This window comes from Thalia democratica, chromosome 3 (assembly GCF_965202585.1).
Source record: "Thalia democratica chromosome 3, ktThaDemo2.hap1.1, whole genome shotgun sequence".
Classification (NCBI taxonomy): Eukaryota; Metazoa; Chordata; class Thaliacea; order Salpida; family Salpidae; genus Thalia; species Thalia democratica.
This window is the reverse complement of record NC_139167.1, coordinates 76,532,133-76,558,524: the sequence shown is the minus strand read 5'-3', so window position 1 is coordinate 76,558,524 and position 26,392 is coordinate 76,532,133. Positions and strand designations below refer to the sequence as shown.

The 26,392-nt window shown below is 23.0% G+C and overlaps 1 protein-coding gene across 1 annotated transcript; it reads left to right on the top strand.

The window, feature by feature from the left end:
- The first annotated feature begins 11,137 nt into the window (after positions 1–11,137).
- On the top strand, positions 11,138–14,293 carry LOC145832554 (uncharacterized). The gene is made up of 5 exons (XM_082939869.1): positions 11,138–11,275; positions 11,696–11,849; positions 12,236–12,310; positions 13,862–14,032; positions 14,277–14,293. Exons 1-5 carry the CDS (start codon positions 11,177–11,179, stop codon positions 14,291–14,293), a joined length of 516 nt encoding a protein of 171 aa, XP_082795995.1. The 5' UTR covers positions 11,138–11,176.
- The last annotated feature ends 12,099 nt before the right edge of the window (positions 14,294–26,392 follow it).

Genomic DNA, 26,392 nt, shown 5'->3' with positions numbered 1-26,392 from the left:
CAAACATTATTGGTACTATTTTTTACAAAATGTTTATACTATTTTTTGTGCTATTTAAATAATCTCACATTACATATCTTATATTTACTTATATTCTACACTATGGGTAGGCAGCTTACACTGATGTATCAAAAACTATTCGGCTTGTAGAGCTGAACTTTTTGTTGACCTCATTTATTTAAAAATTATATTACAAAACCAAACGTTTTAAAAGAAAAAAAATGTGAAAAAGTATTGTTTTACAGCTAGAAATTGAGCTAAACTTTTAAATAAAAGCACAAGTTAATTTTTGTAACCTAAATAACTTACGAAAAAAATTGTTTAAAGATAAAGATATTTAAGTATAAGTTGTAAAATTGTTATTAAAGTACCTTCTTCATTGGTACTAAGTTGACGTAACTTCTTACTTTAAATACATTTATATACATGTTGATTAAAGTATAACAAGACACGACCATACGACAAAATGTAAAAACAAAACGTTAATAATTCATAATTGTTTATTAAATGTTATATTAGTTTTATCAATAAATTTAGGTTTCTCTAATAGTATTTGTCTGCTAGTTTTCTACCTAAAACTTAAACTACGTGAATTATCGTAACAAAATGCAAATTTAAAATACTACAAACTTAGATTAAAAGTTGATTATTAAATTTTCCAAGAAGTATTAAATTTATATACTATTTATGATTGACCACAGTAAATTATTTAAAAACTCATTAAGATCTTAGTAGTCGGTATTTTGTTTTGTAATTTTATCTTTATGCATTACCTTAAACAAAGTTTTTTACTCTATTAAGTATTTTTTTAAAGTTGGTTCGTTAATAAACCTTTTATTTCAACACGGCTTAGTTATCAAATAATTTTACAAATATAGCTTAGAACTATACGTTAACGAGTATATTCCTGTGTTTATTATCGATCTTTTGAAAGTATAAGTATTATAAGTTTTGAGTTATAATATATGTTATAAGAAGTTTGAGCAGAAGGTTTAAGGTTTTGAGACGCTAATTATAAAGTAATTGGTTTAAAAGAGTAATTAACCAATATATTTTTTTGTAAAAAGTTACAACATACAAACTTTAGGACTACAAAACTTTTAATTAAACTAATAGTACATCTTTTCTAAACACTTTTACTAACAGTTTTAAATTGTTTTTTTTTTTTTTCTAAACCTAATTTCAATTGTAACTTATTGAAAACAAATGCAAATTATTTTAAAAAAATCAAAAAATAAACGTTTAATCATCATTATAACATTTTTAATTGAGTAATTTATTATAAGCTAAGTGACGAAAACTCGTGTGAGAAGCATTACAAATCCTGAAAAACACTGTATCACTGTACAAAACGTGCAAAAATAAATCTAAATGTAGAAGTCTAGCACCTTGTTTTTCTGTATAACGATTCTTATCATTAGTTCATGAGATGTTAGCGAACGTTTTGCATTTGAAATATATTTTTTAATTTTGCATTAGTTTATTCTACAGGTTAATTTTGTTTATTGTTAAAACTAAAGAATTAAAATGTTTAAGTTTTATTATGTAAATACTTTTTAAAAATCTTAAAAGAATTAAAAAAAAAATAATTATTGTATTTATATTGCAGAAAACAATAATTCAGAGTTTTATCATTTAAATGTATAAAACAAGTAAATTTCTTTTACAAAATACACTAAAGTAGCGAACGTTAAACCACAGTTTAACATTAAACTTTTAGAATTTTGTTTAATAAAAATTACTTAGATTTTAATAAATGAAACATATTTTTTAAAGCATCAGGTGTTTGCATTATATAATTTTTTTAACACTTCTGGCATTATATAGTATCTTTAAAAATATTTGAATTCTGTCCTAAAAAAAGGTTGAAATTATTGTTTCAATGCAATTGTTTTACAGCTAAAAAGCGACAACACTGTAACTAAACCACATTAGTTTATAATTTAAATCAAAACAGTTTTATTTTATTCTCTTTGAACCATATGTTTTAATGTGATTTATATTTTGATAAAGTTAAAGTTCAACTACAGTTGATAAGCTGTTGAAAGAATCTTATTGCTACCTTCTTACAGGAGCCATTTCATATTTATAAATATATTTAAAACCAAGTGTAAAAAAAATTTTAAACAAATAAGTATGTAATAAAACAGTTATGATTTCTATGTATTGATTTAAAGTACTTTTTAGTTGATTGTTTTATAGAAAAAGTAACTACTTTTTATAAAAACAATTTACATTAACATTAACAATTTTTTTTAATATGTTATTTTTTAAATACAATTTATGATTTATATTAAGTTCCTGAAAGAAACTAAACAAAAATTTTTTTATACTTTCAACACAAAATTTTATATACTTTACTTATAAACTTCATATAAAAGTATTTTAAAAATTCATAAAAAAATTTAATTTCAAAGCTCTAAATTAAAAAGTTATGAAATTTTTTATATAAAACCATGTGACCCCTTCTATATTTAGTCAAAACGTATTTTAATAAAATATTTTATATTGCTGAAGTTTTTTTTTGGTTTTATTTAACTTATTTAATTTGCATAACAATGTTAAGTCACAAGATGCTCATACAAAAAAAATACATATGTGAAATTTTATAATACGTTTAGAAGTATTTATTCGAAAATATAGCTGTGGTAGGTTAATAAGTTTTCTCTTTACCTTATATTTAATTAAAATAAAATAAATGAAAAATATTTTGCATAAAACTTGTACTTAAACAGGCTCTTAATGTAAAGACAAAATTACGATAAATCTTAATTATATTTCTATAAATAAATCACTACTAACTACATATGAAAAAGTTAGTTTTCAGTTTAGTAAAATACTAAACAGCTTACATTCTGTTAATTATTTTGTTTATAAAAAAATATGAGTTGTACCGTAATTTAAGAAACTAATCGTCATCAGATTTGTAAATCAATTATAAGAACTTAATACTGATAATTATTATAGATTTCTTTTTGAAAGTTTCAATATAAAAAATTAATATAGCACTTGGTTTTTAAGAAACAAAATCGTTTATTCTTATGTTTTAAATTATTTTAGAATGCTTTTAATGTTGCTTTTATCTAGTTTTTAATTACCACAACATGATTTTTTAAACTTTAAAACAACAAAAAAATTGTGTTTTAAATTCAAGTTTGCAAATAAATATTAAGACCTTTTAAAGATTAAAAAAATAACAATGTTTATAAAAGTTAAACATATTTTTAAGCTTTTGGTTTATACATTCTTTTATTGGCTTTTATAAAAATCATTAAATAAAACAGGTAAAAATTCATTTAATTAAACCATATTATTTTATATTTAGTTGCTTTGTACTTATTGAAAACTCTTGTCCATTGTTGTTCTTAAACAGTTTAATTTTAATTTAAAGATAAATTATTTTTTTTACGAGTTGTACAAAATAAACTTTTGTTAAATCTATGTAAGTAATTATTTCTTGATAAAAAATTAACAAATTTGATGACATCTTGAAGTATATACATTTATTAAAGTACAGTATCTAAAAATAATGGCTACTTTTAGTAATAGTTGTTTAGATACCTAATTAGTTTTATAACTTACTTGAAGTCTTTTTTTCTACATCAACGATATAAAAATTAGTTCATCAATTTTTAAAAGAACAATTTATATACTACAATTTACCTCTTAAAGTTTTGAGTGTAAGTTTTATGTAAAATCTTTTTTTAAACTTGTTTGCAGTTTTTAACTTGTAACTCAAAAATCTAAACAAAACGTACATATTACTACACTCATTTTCGTTAAAAGTACAGAAAAGCGTAACTTCAATAGTGTAACTTTATCGTTTTTTTTGTATTAACATTACCATAATTACCATTTTTTTTACTTATTTAAAAATTTATTAAAAATATAAACTACATAGAAAATAAAATTTCTAATGTAATAAAACAATTTATTTTTTAAATTTTTCCACAAATACGCATGAATCAAACGTAATAAATTTTGTTTACGATAAGCTTTTTATTGTTATAGCAAAGAAAATGTATAAGCTTCTTACTTTATAAATAAAAGTGTTTATACAAAACAGAATACGGTTTTTGTTACATTGCACTTAAAAATAAGTGTAAATAAACTGTTAAAATAGTTTAAAAACAGGTTTAAAATATTTTATAACTTTTTTAATATTAAGCTTTATATAAACTTTGTAAAAGTTTGAACGTGAGTAGAACTCATGAAGTTTGAAAAATTTCAATCATTTAGATTCATAGATCGAAAATGTAAGTTTTGTTTGTTGACTGCTAAAGTTTTACTAGTTATATTCTACTATTCTACTTACTGGTTTTACTTTTGTTTACTAGTTTAGTGCAGCAGATTGTGTAAAATTGTTTTAGTTTTTGTTTTAACATTGGTGTTACAAGCTTTACCAATTTCAGGTATTAGTAGGATTTAAACAAATAACCAAATTTCTTATAGCTAAGAGTCAATCGTAAACCATAAAAGCTTTTTCTAAACAAACACTTTTTTTTTAACTAAACCTTTTTCCTTTTTTTCTGAAAAGCTAAAATTGAGATATAACCATAAAAAATGCGCGCATTAGATATAACGATACGTTCGCATAGTTGATAGAATAGCTCTATTAAATTTTGCTGTACTTTTAAATAGGTTTTTGATTAACTTTAATTGACATTTTAAAAGCTATAGAATAATAGAACAAGTTTATGTTGATTATTTTTTTTTCAGTCTTGTTTTATTACTTCATTAGTTTGAATATTTTATTGTTTCAATTTAGAATAGAAATTAGAGAACTCTTATTTGAAATATAACAAAATTTTATTTATTTTAGAAGACATTTTCAATCCTACATTTTAAAAAAATATGAGGTTTTGTTTTTATAACAAGCTGTACTTGATATCAATAGATTTGTTTTTGAAAATTGTTTCCTAATTAAGTTTTTTTTTAAGTGATTTTAAATATACTAATTAAAAAATTTTTAATTTGTAAAATTTTATTTTGTTAAGCTTTAAGTTTTAGTTTAGTTCTAGCTTTATTTTTAAGTATTTGAACATTACAAATATAATATTTCACTATATAATGTAAATAACAGTCAAACAAGAAAACTATTAAACTTTAATTTTTTAAAGTGTTTAGTTCTTTTTGAGTACATATACTGATATAAGCTCTAAAACTTAACGTGGTATTCGTTTTTAAATTAAAATTATTAGGAGAAAAAGTGAAAACAAATAAGTATAATAATTAAATGTTTATTAATAAAAATGCATTGTACAATGACAAAAATAACTCACGTTTTAACAACTATATGCTAAGTAAAATGCATCTCATATTAAACCAAAAAAAAAGTAGTTCGATAGCAGAACTTATAAGTTTAAAAGTTTTCACTCATTTCTATTTACAAAAAGATTTAGTTTATGTTAGTAATGTAAACAATTATTTTAATAATAAAACTTAAACTAGATAAATTTTTTGCAAGTTTTACGCTTATTTTTGACAAACTTTTAAAGTAGTTTAAAAATAGTTTGAGTTATAAACTAATACAAATCATGTATTGATACGTTAACTCTATCCTATTTCATATTTTTGCCTTTTTTTTTGGTAATTGTTTTTTTAGACAGCTAAATTTAAGGTAGAACTTTTAAAAACTTTTTCAAAGATATAAATTATAGTTACACTTTCGTATAAGTATTTGGTATACTCATTTAACTTTAGTTAAATTATAAACAGATAATAAGTTTTTATGATAGTTAAATACAAAAATAAAAGATAAATCAATTAATCTAAATTGCAACTGTAGTCTATCTCTAACATAAGACTAACAAAAAAAAGTAAAACATAGTATAAGTAGTTTTATCATCTTACATTACTAACCTTTTAAGCTCCGATTTATTAATGCTTTTATACAAACTTGACAGTAAAAAATAAATATTTAAACGAACTTTAACTTTAAAGTTTGTTGTAGCTCTACTTTTTAATGTTTAAAAACAAATATTTTTCGTACGGCTTTTCATTATTTAAAAATTTTGGATAAAACACATACAAAGTAATTTTGAACTGCTCGAAAACATATATCAGTGATAATATTTTATACATATTATGTTAAACAATAAGTTTTTTATTACGTTAACAAAACTTTTAAAACTATTGGTAACCAAAAGTTCTTAAACATTATGTATGAGTATTTAAAAAAAAACCACAATTTAAAACTAGTTTGCAAACTAACAATTAAAGTTATTTAAAACTAGTTTTAGTTTTGTCTACTAAACTCTAAATTTACGAAATAATCCTTAAAAATAAATTTCTAAGTATTTAAACTTATATATTTTTCTAATTAAAACTTTCTCAAAAATTATTTTGTATTGACTAAAACGTTGAAGTGTTTAATATTTTTAGTGTTCTTTGTTTTGCCATTTTAGTTGTTCTATAAGAAATGCTTTTTTAATGTAAAATAAGTGCTTTATAAAAGTTATTAGAATACTTTTAAAAACCAAAATGGTGTTTATATAAAGGTTTTAGGATAATTAAAAACAAACAAAGCTCTAATTTTATTAGAATAGGTTGTGAAGCAAAATAAGTGTATACATGAAACAAAAAAACGTTGAATATTTGTCTAAACTTATAAACTCGTCAACAACTTCAGCAGAAGGGTTTTTAACAAAAAGTTTGGTAAAAAGTATGCATTTAAATTCATTAGTTTTTACAACTTTGTTCAAAATCTCAGCTAACGACTTATTTACAAAGTAGTTAAACTTTAAAAATGAAAGTTGATGTGAAGTATTCCTTTGTTCTTACTTCATTAACCTTTGCTGATTTATATTTTTGTTGGCTTCAAATTATTTTACGTTTTAAACAAGGGGTTGGCATTTTTATAAAAGCAGCTAGCCAAATTTAGTAAGAATAGCTTTTCTGGCATATATTACATAACATTTTTTTTATTGCGTTGAAAGTTTATAAAATAATAAATAATGTCTACTTTTTTGATTTATTGCGTTATGTTTTAAAAGCTAAAACCTAATACACGAACAAAAAATAATAGGACAAAAAACTTCAAAAAAAAAAACACAATCTTCTTCAAATAGCTGCTAGATTTCAAAAGATGCTTAAAGTATAAAATAATTTAAAAAAAATTCAATAAAACCCATGTGATTTCATCTATATATAGTTGATAAATTTTTCTCGAAAACTGTTGTATGTTATTGTTCTTTGTAAGAAATGTTTACACGGATATATCACAAGTTGTTAACCAAAGTATCAAAGCACTGTCTAATTCATAAAATTCTAACAACAAATGTTGATCTGTTTATACAAAAATATAACTTTAAAATTATGCTTTATATTAAAGTTAGACTAATCTAATGTAGTAAATCGTATATTTTACAGCTAAAAATGGTTTTAATTACAAATTAATTTAAATATTATAATTTTTTTTAACTCAATGTTTGCTATAAAATGTTATATGACTTTATCTTAAAATGTTAGTTATTTTGTTTGTATGAAGCTGCTTGTATCGCTGAAATATTTTTTTTTCAAATCAAAGTACCATGAGCAAATAACTACTAATCATTTTATGTGGTTTTACATATGCTATAATAATGTGGCAAATAAAATTGATATTTAATTTTTAGATAAAGTTTTAGTGTTATTGAGAAAAAATGTACATTAGATAGTTTATTTTGTTAAATAAACTATGAATATTTTTTCTTTAAGAAAAAAAGCAAGTAACGTTTGTTTAAATTGTTTAGTACATTATAAAGCAAGTTTTAATATCAAATGTTTGTTTAAACAGGACCTGATAAAAAAAAAATTAAGAAATCGTGAACTAAGTTCATGTGTCTATTTTTTTGGTTATTTGAGTTAATTACTAAAGGTGTAATTTTTTTTGACAACAGCTGATAATTAGCAATTAGTTTAATACACTTAACATTAAATAATTATTTTATTCATCGTAAAATAAATCAAAAAAATAAATCTATTTGATACAAATAGTATATTTTACAGTTTTGTTTAGTAGTACAAGTTTTCTTTAATATTTTCGCTTGTAGAATTTTCTTTTTCTCTCTTAAGCTAATTTCGAGAGAACCTCTAAAGTTTTTTATAAGCATTAGTTACAGCTCAACGTTTGTAGAAGTAGCTAATTAGTTTTATAAACTTTTAGTTTGTTAAAAGAAGTATTTAAAGTGTTTATTGCTTGCATATTATAAAAAAATATGAAAAAATAAGCATACTTATATTTCTGGAGTTTATTTTTAAACTAATTTCAAACTTTAGTCTAATTTAAAACTTAATTTGTTTTGAAGAAAAATTAAAACACTAAAACAGTTTTATTTAGTACATAAACACCTTTTAGTTTAAATGTAAAAACAATTTAACGTATAAATATAAAGTTTTAACAATATACCTAAAACGATTTTTAAAAGTTTAAGTTTGTTTATATAAAATTATTTAGCCTGATAATTTTGAATATTTATACACATTTTATATTGTTTAAACTGTTTTTTAGTAGAAATAAACAAATATTTTTCGTGTAACAACAAAAAGCGAAAGCATCATTGACTTATTTTAATGTTTAAACAACATAACATGTTATGTTTTAAATCTATAAAAATTAAAAGATTAGTAAAACCCAAAGTTCTGAAAAAATTAACCTTAAATTATGTTTTTAAATTTTTTAAACTTTTTAATTTTAAAATTCAACCACAGTTTAGCAATCAAAAAAGCATTAAAACTAAAACTTTATAATGTGTTTGATTAATTACTAAAGAGTAAGTGGTGTTTCTCACCATAAATAATAAAATAAAATTAATGTGAAGTATTCCTTTGTTCTTATGTCATTAACCTTTCCTAGTTAATATCTCTATTGACTTCGTTTATTTTGAAGGTTTTGTTGGCATTCTTATAAAACTAAACAGGCAGATTTAAATAGAATATTTTCTGGTCTATATTATTTTAACATAGTCTCTTATTGCTTTCATAGTTTATAAAATAATATACATTTATGTTGACTTCTTACGTTATGTTTCAAGAGCTTATATCTAATACACGAACAAAAAAATAATGAGGCAAAAAGCACGATATTAACTCCTATAAACAGCTTCTAAAGTTTCAAAAAATGTTTAAAGTATAAAAGAGTTGTAAAATGTACTCAATAAAACGCATGTGATTTCTTCTTATATAGTTGATAACTTTTTTCATAAAAAGTGTTGTTTGTTATTGTTCTTTGTAAATAATGTTTACACGAATTTATCACAAGTTGCGAACACAAACATCAAAGCATTGAGTACTTTAAAGAAATTTAGTACTTGAGCTTAAATTGTAGACATAAGTTATTGTAATACAATTATGCTTTATATGAAAGCTAGACTGAGCTAAACAGTTCTTTTATTTTACAGCTTAAAGATGGTTTTTATTTACAAACTAAAGTAAATGTTATTATATATAAAAAAATTAAATGGCTAATAATTGTTGTATCTTTTATCTTATATAACTGTTAAGTCGTTTGTATAAGGCTGCTTGAATCGCTAATATATTTTTGTTAAATGTATATTAAACAAGTAATCAATTTATTATTTTAAACATACAGTATGACAATGTTACAAATAAATCATACATATAACTTTTAATAAACTTTTAAATGTAAACTCTGTTATAGAACATATTTAATAAAATAAACTTTGAATCTTTTTTTAAAGGAAAAAAACAACAACGTTTGTATGAATCGTTTAGCACATTGATAAGCACATTTTAATATTGTATATTAGTTTAAAACAGAACCTGATAAAAACTTTTTGATAATTTATAAACAAAGTTCATGAATCATTTTTTTTTGTTTTTTGTACTAATTAGTATAGATGAAATTTCTGTTCGATAACTGCTGATAATTGACAATTAGTTTAATAAACTAAAGTAAATATTTTATTTTTGTTTGTAGAAAAAACAAAACCACATATAAAAAAGTTGGGTTCACTTTAATACAAATAATACTTTCTAAAGTTATGCTTAGTAGTACAAGTATTACTTAATGTTTTCTCTGGTAGAATTTTTTTTCTCTAATAAGCTAATTTTGAGAGAACTTCTAAAGTTGTTTATGAACATTATTTGCAGCTTAACGTTTGTAAAAGTAGCGAATCAGTTTTATAAACTTCTAGTTTGTTAAATGAGGTATTTAAAGTATTTATTCGTTGAATATTATAAAAAAATATAAATAACCATACTTATATTTCTAGAGTTTATTTTTAACCTAGTTTCATACTTTAGTATACTTTAAAACTTAGTTTGTTTTGGAGAAAAATTAAAACCTTTAAACAGTCTTATTGGTACATAAAACTTTTTAATTTAAATGTTGAAAAAATTTGATATATAATATAGAATTTTAACAATATACCTGTAAAATTTTAAAATAAGATATTTGAGTTGTTTCAATATTTTAAGTTTGTAACAATTAATGTATTTTACAGATAGTTTCTAGATTTTACAAATGCTTATGTTGTTTAAACTTTTTTCAGTAGAAATAAACTAATATTTTTGGCGACAATAAAAAACCGAAAGCACAATTGACTTTTCTAATGTGTAAAACACGTCACATGTTAAGTATTAAGCCTATAAATATATAGATGCTTGTTAAAAACCAAAGTTCTGAAGAAATTAACCTTAAATTATGTTTTTAAATCTAAAAAAGTTTTGTTTTATAAATTAAACCACAGTTTAACAATTAAAAAACCATTACAACTTAAATTGTACTATGCGTTTGATTTAGTATTTAAAAGTAGGTGGTTTTTCTAACCACAAATTTAAACAAGAATTTCCTGTAAGTTTTTTAATTAAAAGTGAATGTAAAAAGTAATATTTACAAAAATCAATAAAGTCTGTTCGATGCTTAAGAAAAAGTGAAACAGTTTAGAATTTTTTTCGAGCGAAAATATGCAAGTTAATTTTCATTTGATACGTTTTAAATAAAAGCTTAGTCAAACGAATGCTCAAAAATATAAAAAACAAACATAAAACTTAATTTATAAAAATTTATTTTTTATCTAAAACACTGTTTTTTTTAACAAAAATTTTTCTATAATAAGTTTAGTTATTTATTGAATGATTAGAAGTAAAGAACAATAAAGTGTCAGAAAAACCAATAATTTTGCAAATGACTGTCAGATCATATGATTAAGCACTGCTTGAGTTTAATTAAAATATGAACGATCAACAAACATTGCAATTTCGTCAAGAATTTCAGCTGAAGTGTTTTTCAACAAATTATGCGGTAAAAAAAGACGATTTCACAAGATTACAGGTAGTATTTACATTGGTATTTTCAAACTTTACTTAAAAGAAAATCTTATGGTATAAAACTACCAAATATAAAATGTATAAGTAAATGTTAAATAAGGTACTGTTTGTTTAGTCGCTTATATTTTTCATGTTAGTTTTGTGTTATGTATTTGAGACGAATAGTAAACACTGTTGTATTTTTTTAAACAAATTTATAAACTTGTTTAAAGTTATATAATACTAATTTTTCTAAGCAATACTATAGTATTACAATCACACTGTTAGCTGATTATTTTTTAAACTTGTTTTCTTCTATAATATTTTCTATAATAGAGTAGAACTGTTTTAGATTATTGCAATTTTTCAAAACAGACTTAGCCCAAAATTTATTGTTTGTTGCTAAAAGTGATAATACAATATGTAAAAAAAAATTTAATTGCAGTGGTCGGATAAACAGTGGATTTATATTTGCTACAGAAGTTTTATGATGTTATATTCAGTAACTTGGTTGATGGTAGATGTTGTGACAAATGAAGATAAATATTACTTTATGTACATAAGCAACTGGGTTGAAATTCTACAGTGTGTATACTTCTGTAAGTTGTTTTTTTTATTCTAAAATAAGCAAAAAAATAAGTTTAAAAAATCGGCCAATACTTTTCGATAATTTTTCTTTTTTCTATTAGTATTTACTTTATTTCGTTTTAACGTAAATTCTAACTCTCCGTCTAACTTAAGGTGAAATAATTTTTAATTAGGAACAACTTATAAGTTAAATAAGTTCTTTTTGACTAAAAACCTCTGTTTATTTCTGAATAAAATATGCAAAGCTATTGACTTCTAATAATGACTTTTTCTTGACAAGCACAAACCTTTATATAAGAAAAGTATTTATAAGTTTTAGCTTTTTACCGCAAACCTCTAAGTAGAATGCACTTTATAAAATTAATCCGTGTTTTTATTTCATTTTATTAAAACGCAGGTTTCAGTTTTGTAACCGCTTTCAAGGAAAACTTTACAAACCACAAAAGTTCCAGTTTAGAACTGGCAAGAGAAAGTAAGTTGATCAAAAATCTCTCTAAACTTACAAAATATTCTCGTTTAAATTGATAGATGCACTAAAACGTTTTTTAATTGGTATACTAAGCTATACAATTGATATATACTTAAAAATATGTTAATTTATTTATTTTATTTAGTTTTTTTAGTAATTTGTACTTATATAAAAAAAATCAACATATAACTTTTTTTATTACAGTGTTTTTATAACTAGACTTACAAGTTAGAAATTTAAACTTTAACATCAAAAATTGTTTTTTATTATGTTTTACAAAATCAATTTTTTAAAGGTGTGCTAAAAACAACGTACACTTTAAGCTAATGAAAAAGTACAAAATAAATTACCGCAATACTACATTTCTTGATTAGTTTTGACATTTTTATAGTTTGTTTATTATATATACATTTGTTTTCCGGAGACGTCGCTACTTTAAAAAATCAAATGTTAAATGTTGCTACCTTAAATGTCGCTACCTTAAAAACTTTTATGTTTTATTACTAACATTATTTGTATTCTTATGTAATTTTTTTGTCCACAGTTTATTATTTTTGCAATAAATCATAAAAGTTTATAATTAGTTGACAATAGAATACTGAACAACGTTTATTTTATATTAAGCGTGTCGTTTTTAATCTAAAGTCGAAATAGTTCAAAACAAAACAAATAATTTTTTTCAACATTTATTTAAACTTAATCATTTTTTATACAAAGAAGTTTATACACTTTTTAAATAGAGAGAGATAACAATAACCTTTAAAATTATTATTTTTATCAAGTTAATAAAAAAGAATAAAACATAAATTATGATCTTTACAGTTAGCTAAAAGAATGTATTTAGTTTTAAAAAACTTTATCCAGTTAAAGTACATAATCACTTTTCGTTTTTCTGTATACTTATTTTAAACTTATATATACAGAAAAAAAGTTAGATTTTATTTAAGGACAAATAAATAATATTTAAACAAAATGAGTAGTCTATAAATAATTAAGAACTTTTTAATTGGTTAAACCATATCTTAAGAACAATAATCAAGCTTTTTTGGTAATTTTTTTTTAAGTTACTAAATACTTATTTTGACATATCAAACACATTTGAATAAACTTATGTAACATGTTTCCATAAAATGTTTTTAAAATAGGCTACTAAAATTTATTCAAAATTATATTATACGTCATAATAAGTATTTTTCAAACTTTTTTTTGTCGTTAAAATATGTGTTAAGCATTGAAACAGTTTGAAGACGAGTTTTTTCTATCATATTGTAATGTATGTATTTACATAAATGATTAAAAAAAAACAAATGCTGACAGATTTTTTAGGTCTACTTAGCACCAATTGTCTAAGTATGAATAAAAATAATTTAGCGAAATTTTACAAACTTAATAAATATTCAAAGGGTGACATTTTAGATGATAGTTTAAGTTATTCCTTTCTAAAATGTGTAATGTACAAGCTTTTTTTTTTGTTTTATATTCTATTATTTAGATTTTTAAGTTATTTGTTTTGTGAAATAGTTATAGGTTTTGTAAATTTTGAAACATTTACAGATGAAAAAAACACTCTAAACAAAGCTAGCCAAGCAAGATGGATTTTACTGAATATATCAGCAACTAGCAGTATTGTAATTTGTATTCTTTATTGGATAGGACAAGCAAGTGACCTTGTTAACAAACAAACTGTTCTATTTAGTGTCACAATTCACGTCCATCTTACTTGCTGTTTCATGTCTATCATCGAATTATTTGTCACCAAAATACCCATAAGAATATTGCACTGTTATCAACCCGTATTACTTTCATTTCTTTACATTCTTTTAACTTTGTGTCTGACTAAATTCTACCCGCCTGTCTATAAAGTTTTAGACTGGAAGAATGACACAGTTACAGCAGTAACATGTTCGTTTTGTGGAACATTTTTAGTCATTCCGTTTGTTCATATTTGCTTACTTTATCCTTTATATAGATTTCGCGCATTCTTAACTAGAAAAAATGAACTACATAACACTGAAGCTAAAAACTAGACAAAATATTTATAGAAGAACAAAGTAACCCTACATTACAAAAAATAGCAAAAATTTTGAACTGTGGTAGCATATTTTTTACTTAACATTTATATATACTTGCTTTGTTACTGCTTGTTTGAGTTTAAGTCGTTTAGATGATTTTATAGGTACTACTTTAAATTTGTGTTCAGAAGTTTCATAAATTTTTATAAATCTTCAATCTAGTTATTAATTACTATAAAAAAAATTTCACAGACATAGCTATAAGATTGTTGCGAAAATTTTTAATATTTTAACTGATTATAACGTATGTAGCAACAAATTTATCAAAAATATTTTGTTTAATAAACTTAACCTTCAATTGTTATCTAGTATAAGTTTTTTTTAAACTTTATATGAAGTATATCAATGTCTTTTTTATTAATTTTTGTTAGAAAAGTGTTTAAGTTTGCGATAGGTTATTTTTAAAACGTACACTAAATTTTGATAAACGAAATTAAATTTACTAAAATAAAGTAACATTAATGTAAAGTTTTGATTTATTATAAACATAAAGTCATTTATCTCAACTGACAACACTAATGAATTCAAATTAATAATAAATTATTTGACTTTACTTTAGAATTTCGTAAAATAAAGTAAAACAAGCCAGTTTAATGAGATAATAAGTTACGAGTATAAAGTAATTAATAATTATACATTTTTTTTTTTATATTAAGCTTATGTTCATAGTTAAGATTATTTTGTACAAAAGCTTTTAAAGTTTTAGTTGTGTAAAAAGTAAGTTTAGTAGAGTATTTTTGAAGTTTATAAAACTTCTTAATCAAGAAAAGAAAGTTTTAAACGATTATAATATATAATTTAATTATTTACTGTCAATCATGTACGCAAAGTAATAAAAATTAGAATTTGGTTTTTATTTTTTATTGTTAAACCGAGCACAAACCTATGACAAAGTAGCAGTAATTGAGTAAAACCAAAAAAACAACTTAACCGTTATTAAAGCGAGTTTTAATTTAAAAGTTTCAATAAAATTGTTAAATGATAACTTTCAGTTTAAAATAGATATGAACTGGTTACAATTTTAGTTATAAAAACAGTTATTTTAATGAAGCATTTTTAGCAAAAGTAGTCAAACTAATAACCGCCTACATCATTTCTTAAATTAGGCTTAATATTGGTAATAATTTGTGCAAAACAACTTTTATATCCTTAAAAGTATACAATTGTTGTCTTTGTTTTGATAAGAAACATGTTTTTGTAGATAAAAATAGATAACTGGTGTTACTGCTATTTTAGAATTTAGGAGTGTCGCCATTAATTAAGTGTGAAAATTTATAAACCACAAATTTTAAGTATATTATCATTATTAACTTTTCAATTTTTAGAGACTTTTTCTATCAGCAGTTTTTGTACTTGAAAAGTTTATTTATGTGGTAAATTAATTTTTTCAGTTATGTACTATATAATTTGTAATATACACAAATGTTCCATTAATGATTTTGTATAAGTAAAAAACAAATTTATGCTACAAAGCACTAATTCCGTTAATTAACATTTTGTTATCATTAATGTAGTAATAATTAAAGTAAAAGATGATATGTTTTATTTATTTTACAATGATTTTCACTTTATAGCCTTTTTTTTTTACTTTTATAAAATTTTTCACGAGGTTTTTGATTTTGTTTTTATAATAAAAAACAAGTGGCTTTGAAATTAAATTCCGTGCTGTTTGACTAAATTTAAAACAAATGTTGAAAAAAATTATAGTTCTAAATTATTTTTGTATCAATTAATTTTAAGGTTTTCTTTTATAACAATACCTTAACACAATAAAGTTTCTTTTTTGACTTTTATATTTAGATTAAACATTTAATGTAAAAATAAAACACATGTTGTAATACATTTTGCTTTTAGTATCAGGAACGAAAATAAGTGATTTCTTCGGGTTGAAATTTTACGTAGTAAAGTTTTTATACGTAGTCTACCAAGTTTCTCAGAAAAACCTTACTGTTTAATAGTTTACCCCACTTATAGACTTTATAAAAAACTTTTACAGTTAAGTACAAAATTGGTCTACTAAACTAATGTTGATATTTTACTATTGAGAACAACTTTATCATTTAACATGTACTTATTTTATTCCGTTTAACTTTATGTAGTTAATTAAAAATATCCGTTTTATACTTTTTAATTTTTGACAACGTATAAAATCCAGTTCTTATCATAAACAAAATATTTCACAACTTTTCTACTATTAAGTTATAACTAATTGTGTGTTAAAACAGGATTGACAAATAAAATAATTGTTAATGCTTAGAACATAAACAGCTATTATTCACTATGTAAATTTTATAAAACTGTTATATAAAGGTTTATGTTAATTATTTACGACGTTTTTTACTAGCGTGTGAATCAGTAAAAAAATATTATCTACCCACACATAGCTTACACTATAATTTTAAAAAAAATGTATTAATATATATAGTGTAGTTTAGAATTTATATTGATTAACGGTTACATTGGAAATTTATACAGCAAAAAAAAGAACAAAATATAATAAAGACTTTAGATGCCGCAAAAGAAACTTTTTATCAATTTGGATGGACCAATATTAATCAAATTAAACATAAGCTTATTTCACTGTTGTCATAAATAAACAGCCTTAACAAAAGACTGATCTTTATTTTCTGAAAACAATGGTAAACACCTGGCTAAAAAAAGTTTATATTTTATAACAAAAAAAATAATCGATTAAATAATTATGATTAAACGTTTTTATTCAGATTTGAGAATTAAGTATTCTTAGAATAAATTAAACCATTAAAATCTGAGAAGTGTTACATATGTTCACGGCATAAGTTTTAGTTAAATAATTATTAAAGAAAACTGGTGGTTACTTTTTGTAGATAAAATCTTAATTACATAGGTCTAAACACATTCTTTAATTTATATTTGAAGGAACAAGTTTGGTTTAAGAAATTTATAATTCAAACTTTTTGTTACTAAACAGTAAACTTTTTAAATAATGATTGTATTGAACGAACTAAAGTAATTTTGATTTTGAAAATTTAAATCTTGTACTTAGAAAACTTTTTAGAATAGAATTATTTTTTAATCAAGGACCTTGATACACAAAAAGACTTTTCGGTCATCGAGTTGCATACCCAACTTTCTCAAATTATAATGAGCTAAAAAGTGAAAGAAAAAAAAACTTTACAGTCAAAATTAAAACTCTTAAACAAAAAACTCAATGAAAATGAAACTATTAAACATTAAAACATTAAATATTTTTCTCAACAAGAATTTTCAAATAAAATAAGATAATTTTTCATAATAGTATCTAAAATTATACATAATAAAATATTTATTTTACTTTATGTTTAAAGTTAAAGTTTTAATCTCAAATGTTTTTTATTTTTATTTAAAATCATTTTAGAAAATAATTTAACTGTTAGTATTTAGCAATAATTGTAATATATTGTAGAAATTTAAAACCCAAAATAATTTATCAATTATTTATAAAACAAAAGTTTAATATGATTGCTTTTTGAAAATCAAACTTTTGAAACTAGCGTTTGATTTGATGGATATGATTTAGAGTATAGTTTATAAATTTTTTAGATAATGTTTACAAAATTATATAAATAAACTTCTTTTAAAAATAAGTTTGGATAAGACTTACAAAGTTTTAATTTTCAAATCAAGAAAAGAAACTTATTTGTATTAAATTTTTTTAGCTAGACAAAAACCATTATAACGTTATCTAAAGTTAGCAAACAGTGTTTTTTTTTAAAGTCAGTTTTTTCAAAATGTAAATTTACCTATAAAATTTTAGGTAAACAGTTTAAAACTTTAAAAAGTATTATCCATATCATGTATAGATAAAATCAGTTACAGTGTAACAAATTTGTAAAGTGTATGAAACAAAAAACGAAGAAAAAAACAAAAATTGGTGCATTAAGTTGAAACTTACTATAGTTTTACGTCGTAAGTTATCGAACATGTAAAGTTTGTTTATACTTGTCAAAAGTTATTACATTTTACCATAATTAATTGTAGTATGAAGCAGTAAAACGCATTTTATCAATAAAAATTCCATTTTTTTATCATTAATACCGTTATGCTTAAAATTCTCATGTTTTATTTTATAACAGAATCATAAACAAAAACAACTTTCACTTTTAAATATTATAAGTTATAGTTTTGAAATTGGTTAATTATATTTTGCTTTTGGGTTATAGCTTTTTATGTTTTTCTAAACCTTAATTTTTAGTTTTGTAAATGTGTTTTGAAATATATACAAGTTGATAAAATTTAATAGGCTCTAACAAACTTTTTTGAAAATTTTAAATATTCTTTTATTCAGTTGTTGAATTATGTTTATCAGTGGTTCATTAAAATTATGTTTATCAAAATATTAAATAGCAAAACGTATAATAATAAACAAAATAATAAAATAACATAAAAGCCGCGGTAAGATATTATCAAATGGTTTAATATACATTAAATTGCTTTCTCGTTTAAAAAACTTTTATTAAGAAAAAATTATCGTTTTTAAATATTTTTTAGAGTTAATTCAACTTTAATAACAAATATCCAAGTTAACTATTCTGCATATTACTCGGTTACAGTGGGAAAAAATGTTTACCTTGTCAAATGATATTAAAATGGTAAATTTATTAATACTTTTAGTTACGACTAATTAACAATAGCCTTAGTCTGTTAAACACTTTTATCCAACAAAAGCAGCGGTTGTTAAGTATTCGTGAATTTCAATCTATAGAATACGTTGGATGTTATTAAAAAACTATCAATAATATATTTTATTAGCAAAACATAGTAATTACATACCTACTAAATGTTTTTTACTAGTTATAAAAGTTATAATATTATAAATATGCAAGAAAATTTTGAACTAATCAGTTCTAATTGCCTACTGAAGAAAAAATTTGAAAGTACTTTAGGCAATACAACGAATACTAATAAATTTGTAGATTTTTTTGTTAAATAAAAAAAACTTTTTTATTTAAAACGATTTTGATAAAGACAAAAAAATCACGAAGAACAACACACAACCAAGAAAAGTTTTGAGATACTTAAAACTAAAGTATTCTTATTTTAAAGTATGTCTGATTTCTTTATTTGCTGAGTAATCAAAAAAAAAGTTTTACACGTTGTTTTAAATTTTAATCATTAAGAATTGTTTTTTTTTTCTATATACGTTCGGGTAAGGTGGAAAAGATATAAGGATATAAATTACAAAAAAAAAATAAATTCTGACTGAACATATATACAAATCAGATTGATCTTTATTTATACTTTCCTAAAAGCAAGTATATAATCAGGTTTTATATAACTGTGAATTTAAGTTTACACAGATACGCGTTCTTATTTATTAAATTAAGTACTTTAAAATTAGTTGTTATAATGTAGTAACAAATACAAATTATTAATAAACAATGAAAAAAAAAGTTTCGTTTACGATATTTAAAAATATAACATAAATCATTTTTAGTTATAAAATTCATATCAACTGTGTTTTTTACTATATCAAAATACTAAAAAAAATTTCAGCTTCAGATAAAAAACTTTATAACTTTATTTATCTAAAGGTAGGTAATTGGTAAAGTTCTTAAAATTGTAATTCACTTAAACTTTTTTATCTACAAACTAAAAGCATTTTAAAGTGCTGGCAAACTACATACAGCTTACCATTACAAAAAATATATATAATGTACAAATATACGACTCGATAACCGAAAAGTTTCTTTGTACACCAGGTCCTTAGACCAAACTTTTTGAGCGCTTTTTTTATCGTTAAATAAGCAATATCAAAAGCAACAAGTCGTATGATAGGTAACAAAACAGTTTCTAAACTGTTTTAGATAGTTTGAATTTTATTTATGACAAATTTCGTTTAATTGTGTTAAAAACCAGGGTTTTTTAACAACATTTCCATCAAAGCCTTTTTTGCAAAAACGTTAAGGTATTTGCTCCCATACCATACATATCGCCTGTTTACTAGTTAATCACCAATTTTTTTGTTAACTTACTGATTAAAGTCCCTGATAGCCCTAATTGCCACTAAAAGAGTAATATTTCCCACTTTGGGAAACTCTGGTTTAAACTTCAACTGTACTTTTTCAACCTCACAGTTTAAAGAAACTTTTAAACATGCTTTTGCTTTAATAAATATTTTTAAGAAACTTTAAATGTTGCAATTAATTTCTTAAGCATCTCTCTATTTCTTTAACGTTATCTTTTAGAGGTATTCAAGAGCATTGTGGGTTAAAGTTTTCAGTCTAACTGAATACCTGTTAACTATTGTATTGTATACAATTTTAAGCCTCCTAATAGCTAGATTACAGGCACCTGCAAAAGCAGCCGGCGTTTGTTTGTATTTAACCAGCTACTATTGCTTTTCTATAAAGTAATTTATTTCTTTAAGTTAAAGATCACTTAGTCGAAGTCATGATCTAGCATAGAAAAATAAACATTAGGGGATTTTAATTGTAAAATAAAGTAAACTTTGCTTACTGAAGTTAAAAAGTCTACTGTTGAAGATACTTCTTAAACTTATTTTAAAGAGTTCTTCTAAATAGTACAGAAGTGCAGAGTTATTGTATTTTAAAGTTTATATCGAGAAGTTGCTTTATAACAACAAATTAAATAAATAAGTTTGTAAAAAAAACTATTCAACTAGTACATAAGCCCAAATGTAAAGCGAGCACCAAGTCAAACCTCAAAAAATCCTTTTTTAAGTTTAACAGTTTTGTATTTCTTAAATTTATTTTAAATGAAGCTTCAACTATTAAGAGTTAACAAGTAAACAATACATAAAAATAAAGCTTTACCCACTACAAACTAAAACAGCAAACTATAAATGTTGTTTTTCTTACAAAAGATTACGTTTAGCTTAGACTTTTGTACAAACTTCTATTTTTATATTGTGAAAATGAAAACCATATTAGTTAAAAATGCATGCATCAGCTATACTCTTGTAACTAAAAGGTTCATCATAGTTAACTTTAGGGTACAATTTTTGAATATTATTTGAGCAATTTTTAAGTTTTTTAATTACTCTGAACTAGTTAAAAGTTTGTGTAGGTGTCATTAAACAACATACAAACTAATTTGATATAGAACTGTTTACTATATACTTAAATCAAAACTATTCGATTTTTAACTAAGGGCCAGAGGTCGGCAAACTACTGTCAGTGGCCAAGCTTGCAAAAAAGAAAAGTTCAGAAAATGACGTATAAATAAGCTAAAATGAGTGACTTGTGCAACTATCTAAAAATTAGCTTTTTTAGTAAATACTTATACAGTTCTTCTTAATTTGACAGTAGCGCTAATTTTGCTGTTGTAAATTTTAACTATTGAAAGAAAGGTGTATCTTTTCTAAAAAGACAGTAGCCCACGAACACTTTTTTCTATCAAGTTTGCTTAATACTTACAAAAGACAACGACACCATATTTTTAGTAAAACACATGAACTTATTATTAAGATTTTTGAAAAAGTGGTGAACTAATTCAAAGCCTAAAACTTTTTTTTTTAATTTTACATCAAACATTGTGCCTAACTTATGAATTTTTCTAAAGACATTGTGATTTTGTAATTATTCATAAACAAATCATGTGATGAATCAAGTATTAAACGATTGCAGGATTGCCAAAGGTATTTTGAAAACTTTCTCAAGGACTTAAAATTTATTTTCAAATTTTTGAAGTACAAGGTTTACATTGTTAGTGTAAAATTGAACACAAAGTAAAAACTGTCGTGAATGGAGAAAATATTGAAAAAATACTATTAATGTACTTTAAAAAATATCTACATAATTATAGAAATATTCAATATGGTAGAAAAAATTATTGATTTTCCATGTCTAATAAAAACCTACTTATTTTACATTTAAAGATAGTTTAATGTTATTGAATTTTCGATGATTTTTGTTGAAAATTACGGAAGTTTTTTTGGCAACCCTGCAATTAAGAGTTTTTACCTGAAATAAAATTTAAATATAAATGAAAAATTCTAATTGCACACATTTGAAATTAATTTATAACTACTAGTTTAAAAAGCAGGGTGTTAAAAAAGGGTCGGTATCACCTCTATTTATAAAAATATTAATTATTGGGCGATTTAAGTTGTACATTAAGCATGTATTTAGGGACATTAGCAGGTTAAGAATTTTGAAGTTATGGGGAGTCATAAATTTTTATCTTATTAATTTACTGATAAGCTGGCTTTTCAATTTTTTATCATCAAGTAATACTTAAACCTTGATTTACAAAAGGTAAGACATATCAAAGGGCGACAACTAGTAAGGGGTGGAAAATAAATGCGTATTAACTTATAAGGGTAGAGATTTAATAAGTTTCTATCAAAGGGAAATGGGATAAATATAAAACAAGTTTGGGAAACCCTTTTCTAAAGTGTAAGTTAGCAATACAATAAGCACAAAACAAAGTAAACTAATTTAGAATTTTAGATTCAGTTAAAATTTAACTATAAAAACAGGTTAATAATGTTTTATCTACATGACAACAACTTTTTTTTTTTAAACAAATAAAACAAATCAAAACTTTGTTCAGGAATTGAAAGTTTATTAACGAAAAATACCATGGAAGGCATATACTTAAAGTGGCATTAAAAACAAAAGTGCATACTTTTTTAAGCATAATATTTACTAAATGGTGCATATTTAGAAATTAACTATTTATATATATTTCATTAGATGAAAATTTTGTTAGTATTGCAGTATTTTGAATTCTTATATCGTAATATTTTTATATATAAATGTACATGAAACATAAATTTTTGGTGATGTAACTTAGGCTTAAATAAAGTAATTAAATCATGCTCACTTATAAATAATTGAAAATAAAATATTTTGTAACATAAAAAGTTCAAATAAGAAGTATTTAATTTGTTTTAAAAACAACAATCTTTGAGCAATTAGTCAAAAACATTTTTCTTTGTTTATAACACCTTGATTCAAGGTAAAGCTTTAAAAATCAAAATTGTAGTACATTTTAAAAGTAAAGAGGATAATTTTTTTTCTAAATAGTAATAAAAAAGGTTAGCTGTACAATTCAACATAGTTGTTAATAATTGCCTATATAAAGAAATGCACTAAAAAATTTATTTAGCTACAACAACTTTAAATAAAATCAACGAAATATGCAAATTTGTGCAGTCTAATACAAGCTATCAGGAAAATTTTATTATAATAAATCGGTGATCAAAACAAATTATTTTCATTTATGGGACAAAAAAAGATTTAAAGAAAATAATTATTAAAACTAAAGAAAATAACAAAAGTCGCATTTTAAACAAACAGCTACCACCAGTCATGAATTCCTTATCAAAACAAATTTGTTTTAAATAAATAAAACTTAAAAGTATATTCGAGTAAGGAGGTAGCATTCAAGTTTTCAGATTTTTTTCATTTTTTTTTTCATTTTGCGGATTTTTCAACGGAACTGCTTTCGGCACTCATCAGGAAGTTTGTCATCCAAAACTCTTCCAAGTCGAGCGGCTTGAATTCTAAAAAGATATACCTAGATCAATATTAAAGTTTTTTTTAAACTATAGTAACCTCTCGCTTATTTACGCACAAGAATATGCGTAAATATACGAGAGATCGTAAATATACGAGATGTACTAAATATACTTACTATAATGTCTGTTTATTGATATCGCTTCTAGTTAAAAGCAGACTGCGGACTTTCCCACTTTTAGCAATTTGTTTACTTTATTTATAAATACTAGTGCTGGTGAGCATTACGAAGAATTGAAGGCAACGTGCGAAAAATTTCAACTGCTGTGCAAAGCAAGTGTTACAGAAGAAGTTAATATATTTGCAAATAAACTTATGTTCTATAGAAAAATATATAGTTATTAAAAAAGTTATTTTTCAAATTGTGTAACTTGTTAAAGTGCATGATTTAAATCATACTTTGTTTTTAAATAAAAACAAATTATACAGTAATGTTCCTTTATTGTACCAACATATGATTATGTGTGTTAACGGATTGACACACTTCAACTGGGTTCTGTAAAAAATGATACCGTAATGAAAGAATAGAAGCAAAAGTAAGTGTATACATATGTATATTGAGAAAAATATGTTTTCTACAGATTTATAGAGGTTAACAATTAATAATAGGTAAAATACTTAATGTTAAATCCGACTGTTTTAAAACTATACAGTATTTGTAGTTATCAAATCTAAATTAAATTTGTAGAAGTTGTTTTTATTCTGATGAACACATGTATACACCTACTTTAGCTTCTAATCTTTCATTACAGTATTATACTTTTACAAAACCCAGTTGAAGTGCGTTCATCCGTTAACACACAGAAACATATGTTGGTACAAGAAAAGAAGATTACTGTACAATTTGTTTTTATTTATATTACAGTGAAGTTATTTCACTAGAATTTTTTTGCTAGCAAACGATTAAACCTATATTTTTAAACAGTTAAAACTACAACACAATTTTTTTGAAGTAATAAGTGTATTTTTTTTTAATATTTAACAAAAAAAAAATTATTGATATCCAACAAAACGACAAAAATCTAAAAATTTAAATTTAGAATAAAAAAAAAATTGAGTAATAGACATCACCACATCAATTACTTGGCATAATTTTTTCAAATTTAAACAATCTTTATTAAGTTTAACATGCTAAACTTAATAAATAAAATTTTACAGAAACAAATAGAAACGTCCTTCACATTTTTATAAATCAAAATTTCAGATATTGTCCTACAAGCATTACACTACTTTTAATATACTTTTGTGTTTCTCTGTATAAAGTGCGACAAAAGTTATCAAAAAACCTTATTTTTAATTTGTTTAGAATAGGTGTGTGCAACGTTATTCATCGGCGGGATGGATAAGAGAAAATTTAGCATTTTGAATAAGTAACCTACCTTAACCAGTATACGGATTCGGTCGGATTATCCCTTTTTAGATCCGTATCTGGCCTGATCCTATATAAAAACTTTATCAGGATCCGGCTGGACACAAATTTTATTGATTCGGCGAATCATTTTTTAAAATATAAACATTTCACTAAAATTTCTCAAGCATGACATTTTAAGTTAGTATTTATTAAGAATTTAGGTTCCTATATTTATTATAAAAACCCTTAGTAGAAATAATAACTGTTTTTTAAATGCAACAAATAAACTAGTAAAAACTACTCGTGAAAAATTTAACTTGTGAAGTGTGCCATAAGTTTTATGAGTTTTTTCAGTTTTAAAGTTTTCTATGAGGGTATTGTTTTACTGAAGTTCATCGTCACACCAAGCTATTTTCAGCTAAAACTATGATACTAATGTATTAGCCTGATACTAATATTATTAGCCTGGGTAAAAAAAAAATTAATTACTAAAAATTACTCGAAACAAACTTTGTCTTGTTAAGTTTAACATAAATCTTTTTATTTCTTATAGTTTTTATTTTTTAAAGGGTATTGTAAAACTGAAGTTCATCGTCACACCAAACTCATTGTAAAGTAAACTATGATATTAATGTATTTTCCTATTGATATCACTGACTTTTCTGTATTTGCAAGTGTTGCAAAATGCGTCAAGGTATTCTTACTGATATGGGAAGAAAACAGTTTTAATGTTAACCTTTATGCCCTAACTATAGAATACATTTCATGATTAAAGTACCATTCCCTATTAATTTGATATACAGTTTGTTCATATGCCTAAGAAAACCTACCATGATTGCAAAATCTAAGAGCTAATCCTTACTGATGAAATTGCCGAACTTTCAGCTTTAAGTCCCGAACGCATATCAAAACTTATCGTTAACTTTTTTAGGATGTAAAGTTTAGTAGTTTGACTGAAAAAAATTGTCAATTACTAGTTTGGGGACAACAAAAAAATACTTTTCTTAATATTGATATAAACAGCTCATTAATTATTCGGGAAAAGTATCATTTTTGAATCGCGTATGTTTATGAATGTCATTGACATGGTAAATTGACAAAGGTAGATATGTAAAATAACAGATCTAAAATAAAGCATTTTGCTTATGATAATTATACC

What these genes read in the sequence shown, in the direction of transcription:
- LOC145832554 (XM_082939869.1), top strand. Translation starts at nt 11,177, where the DNA reads ATGAACGATCAACAAACATTGCAATTTCGTCAAGAATTTCAGCTGAAG. An exon ending in TCTACAGTGTGTATACTTCT is followed by an intron (nt 11,850 to 12,235) that starts GTAAGTTGTTTT and finishes ATTAAAACGCAG; the next exon opens with GTTTCAGTTTTGTAACCGCT. An exon ending in TTTAGAACTGGCAAGAGAAA is followed by an intron (nt 12,311 to 13,861) that starts GTAAGTTGATCA and finishes AAACATTTACAG; the next exon opens with ATGAAAAAAACACTCTAAAC.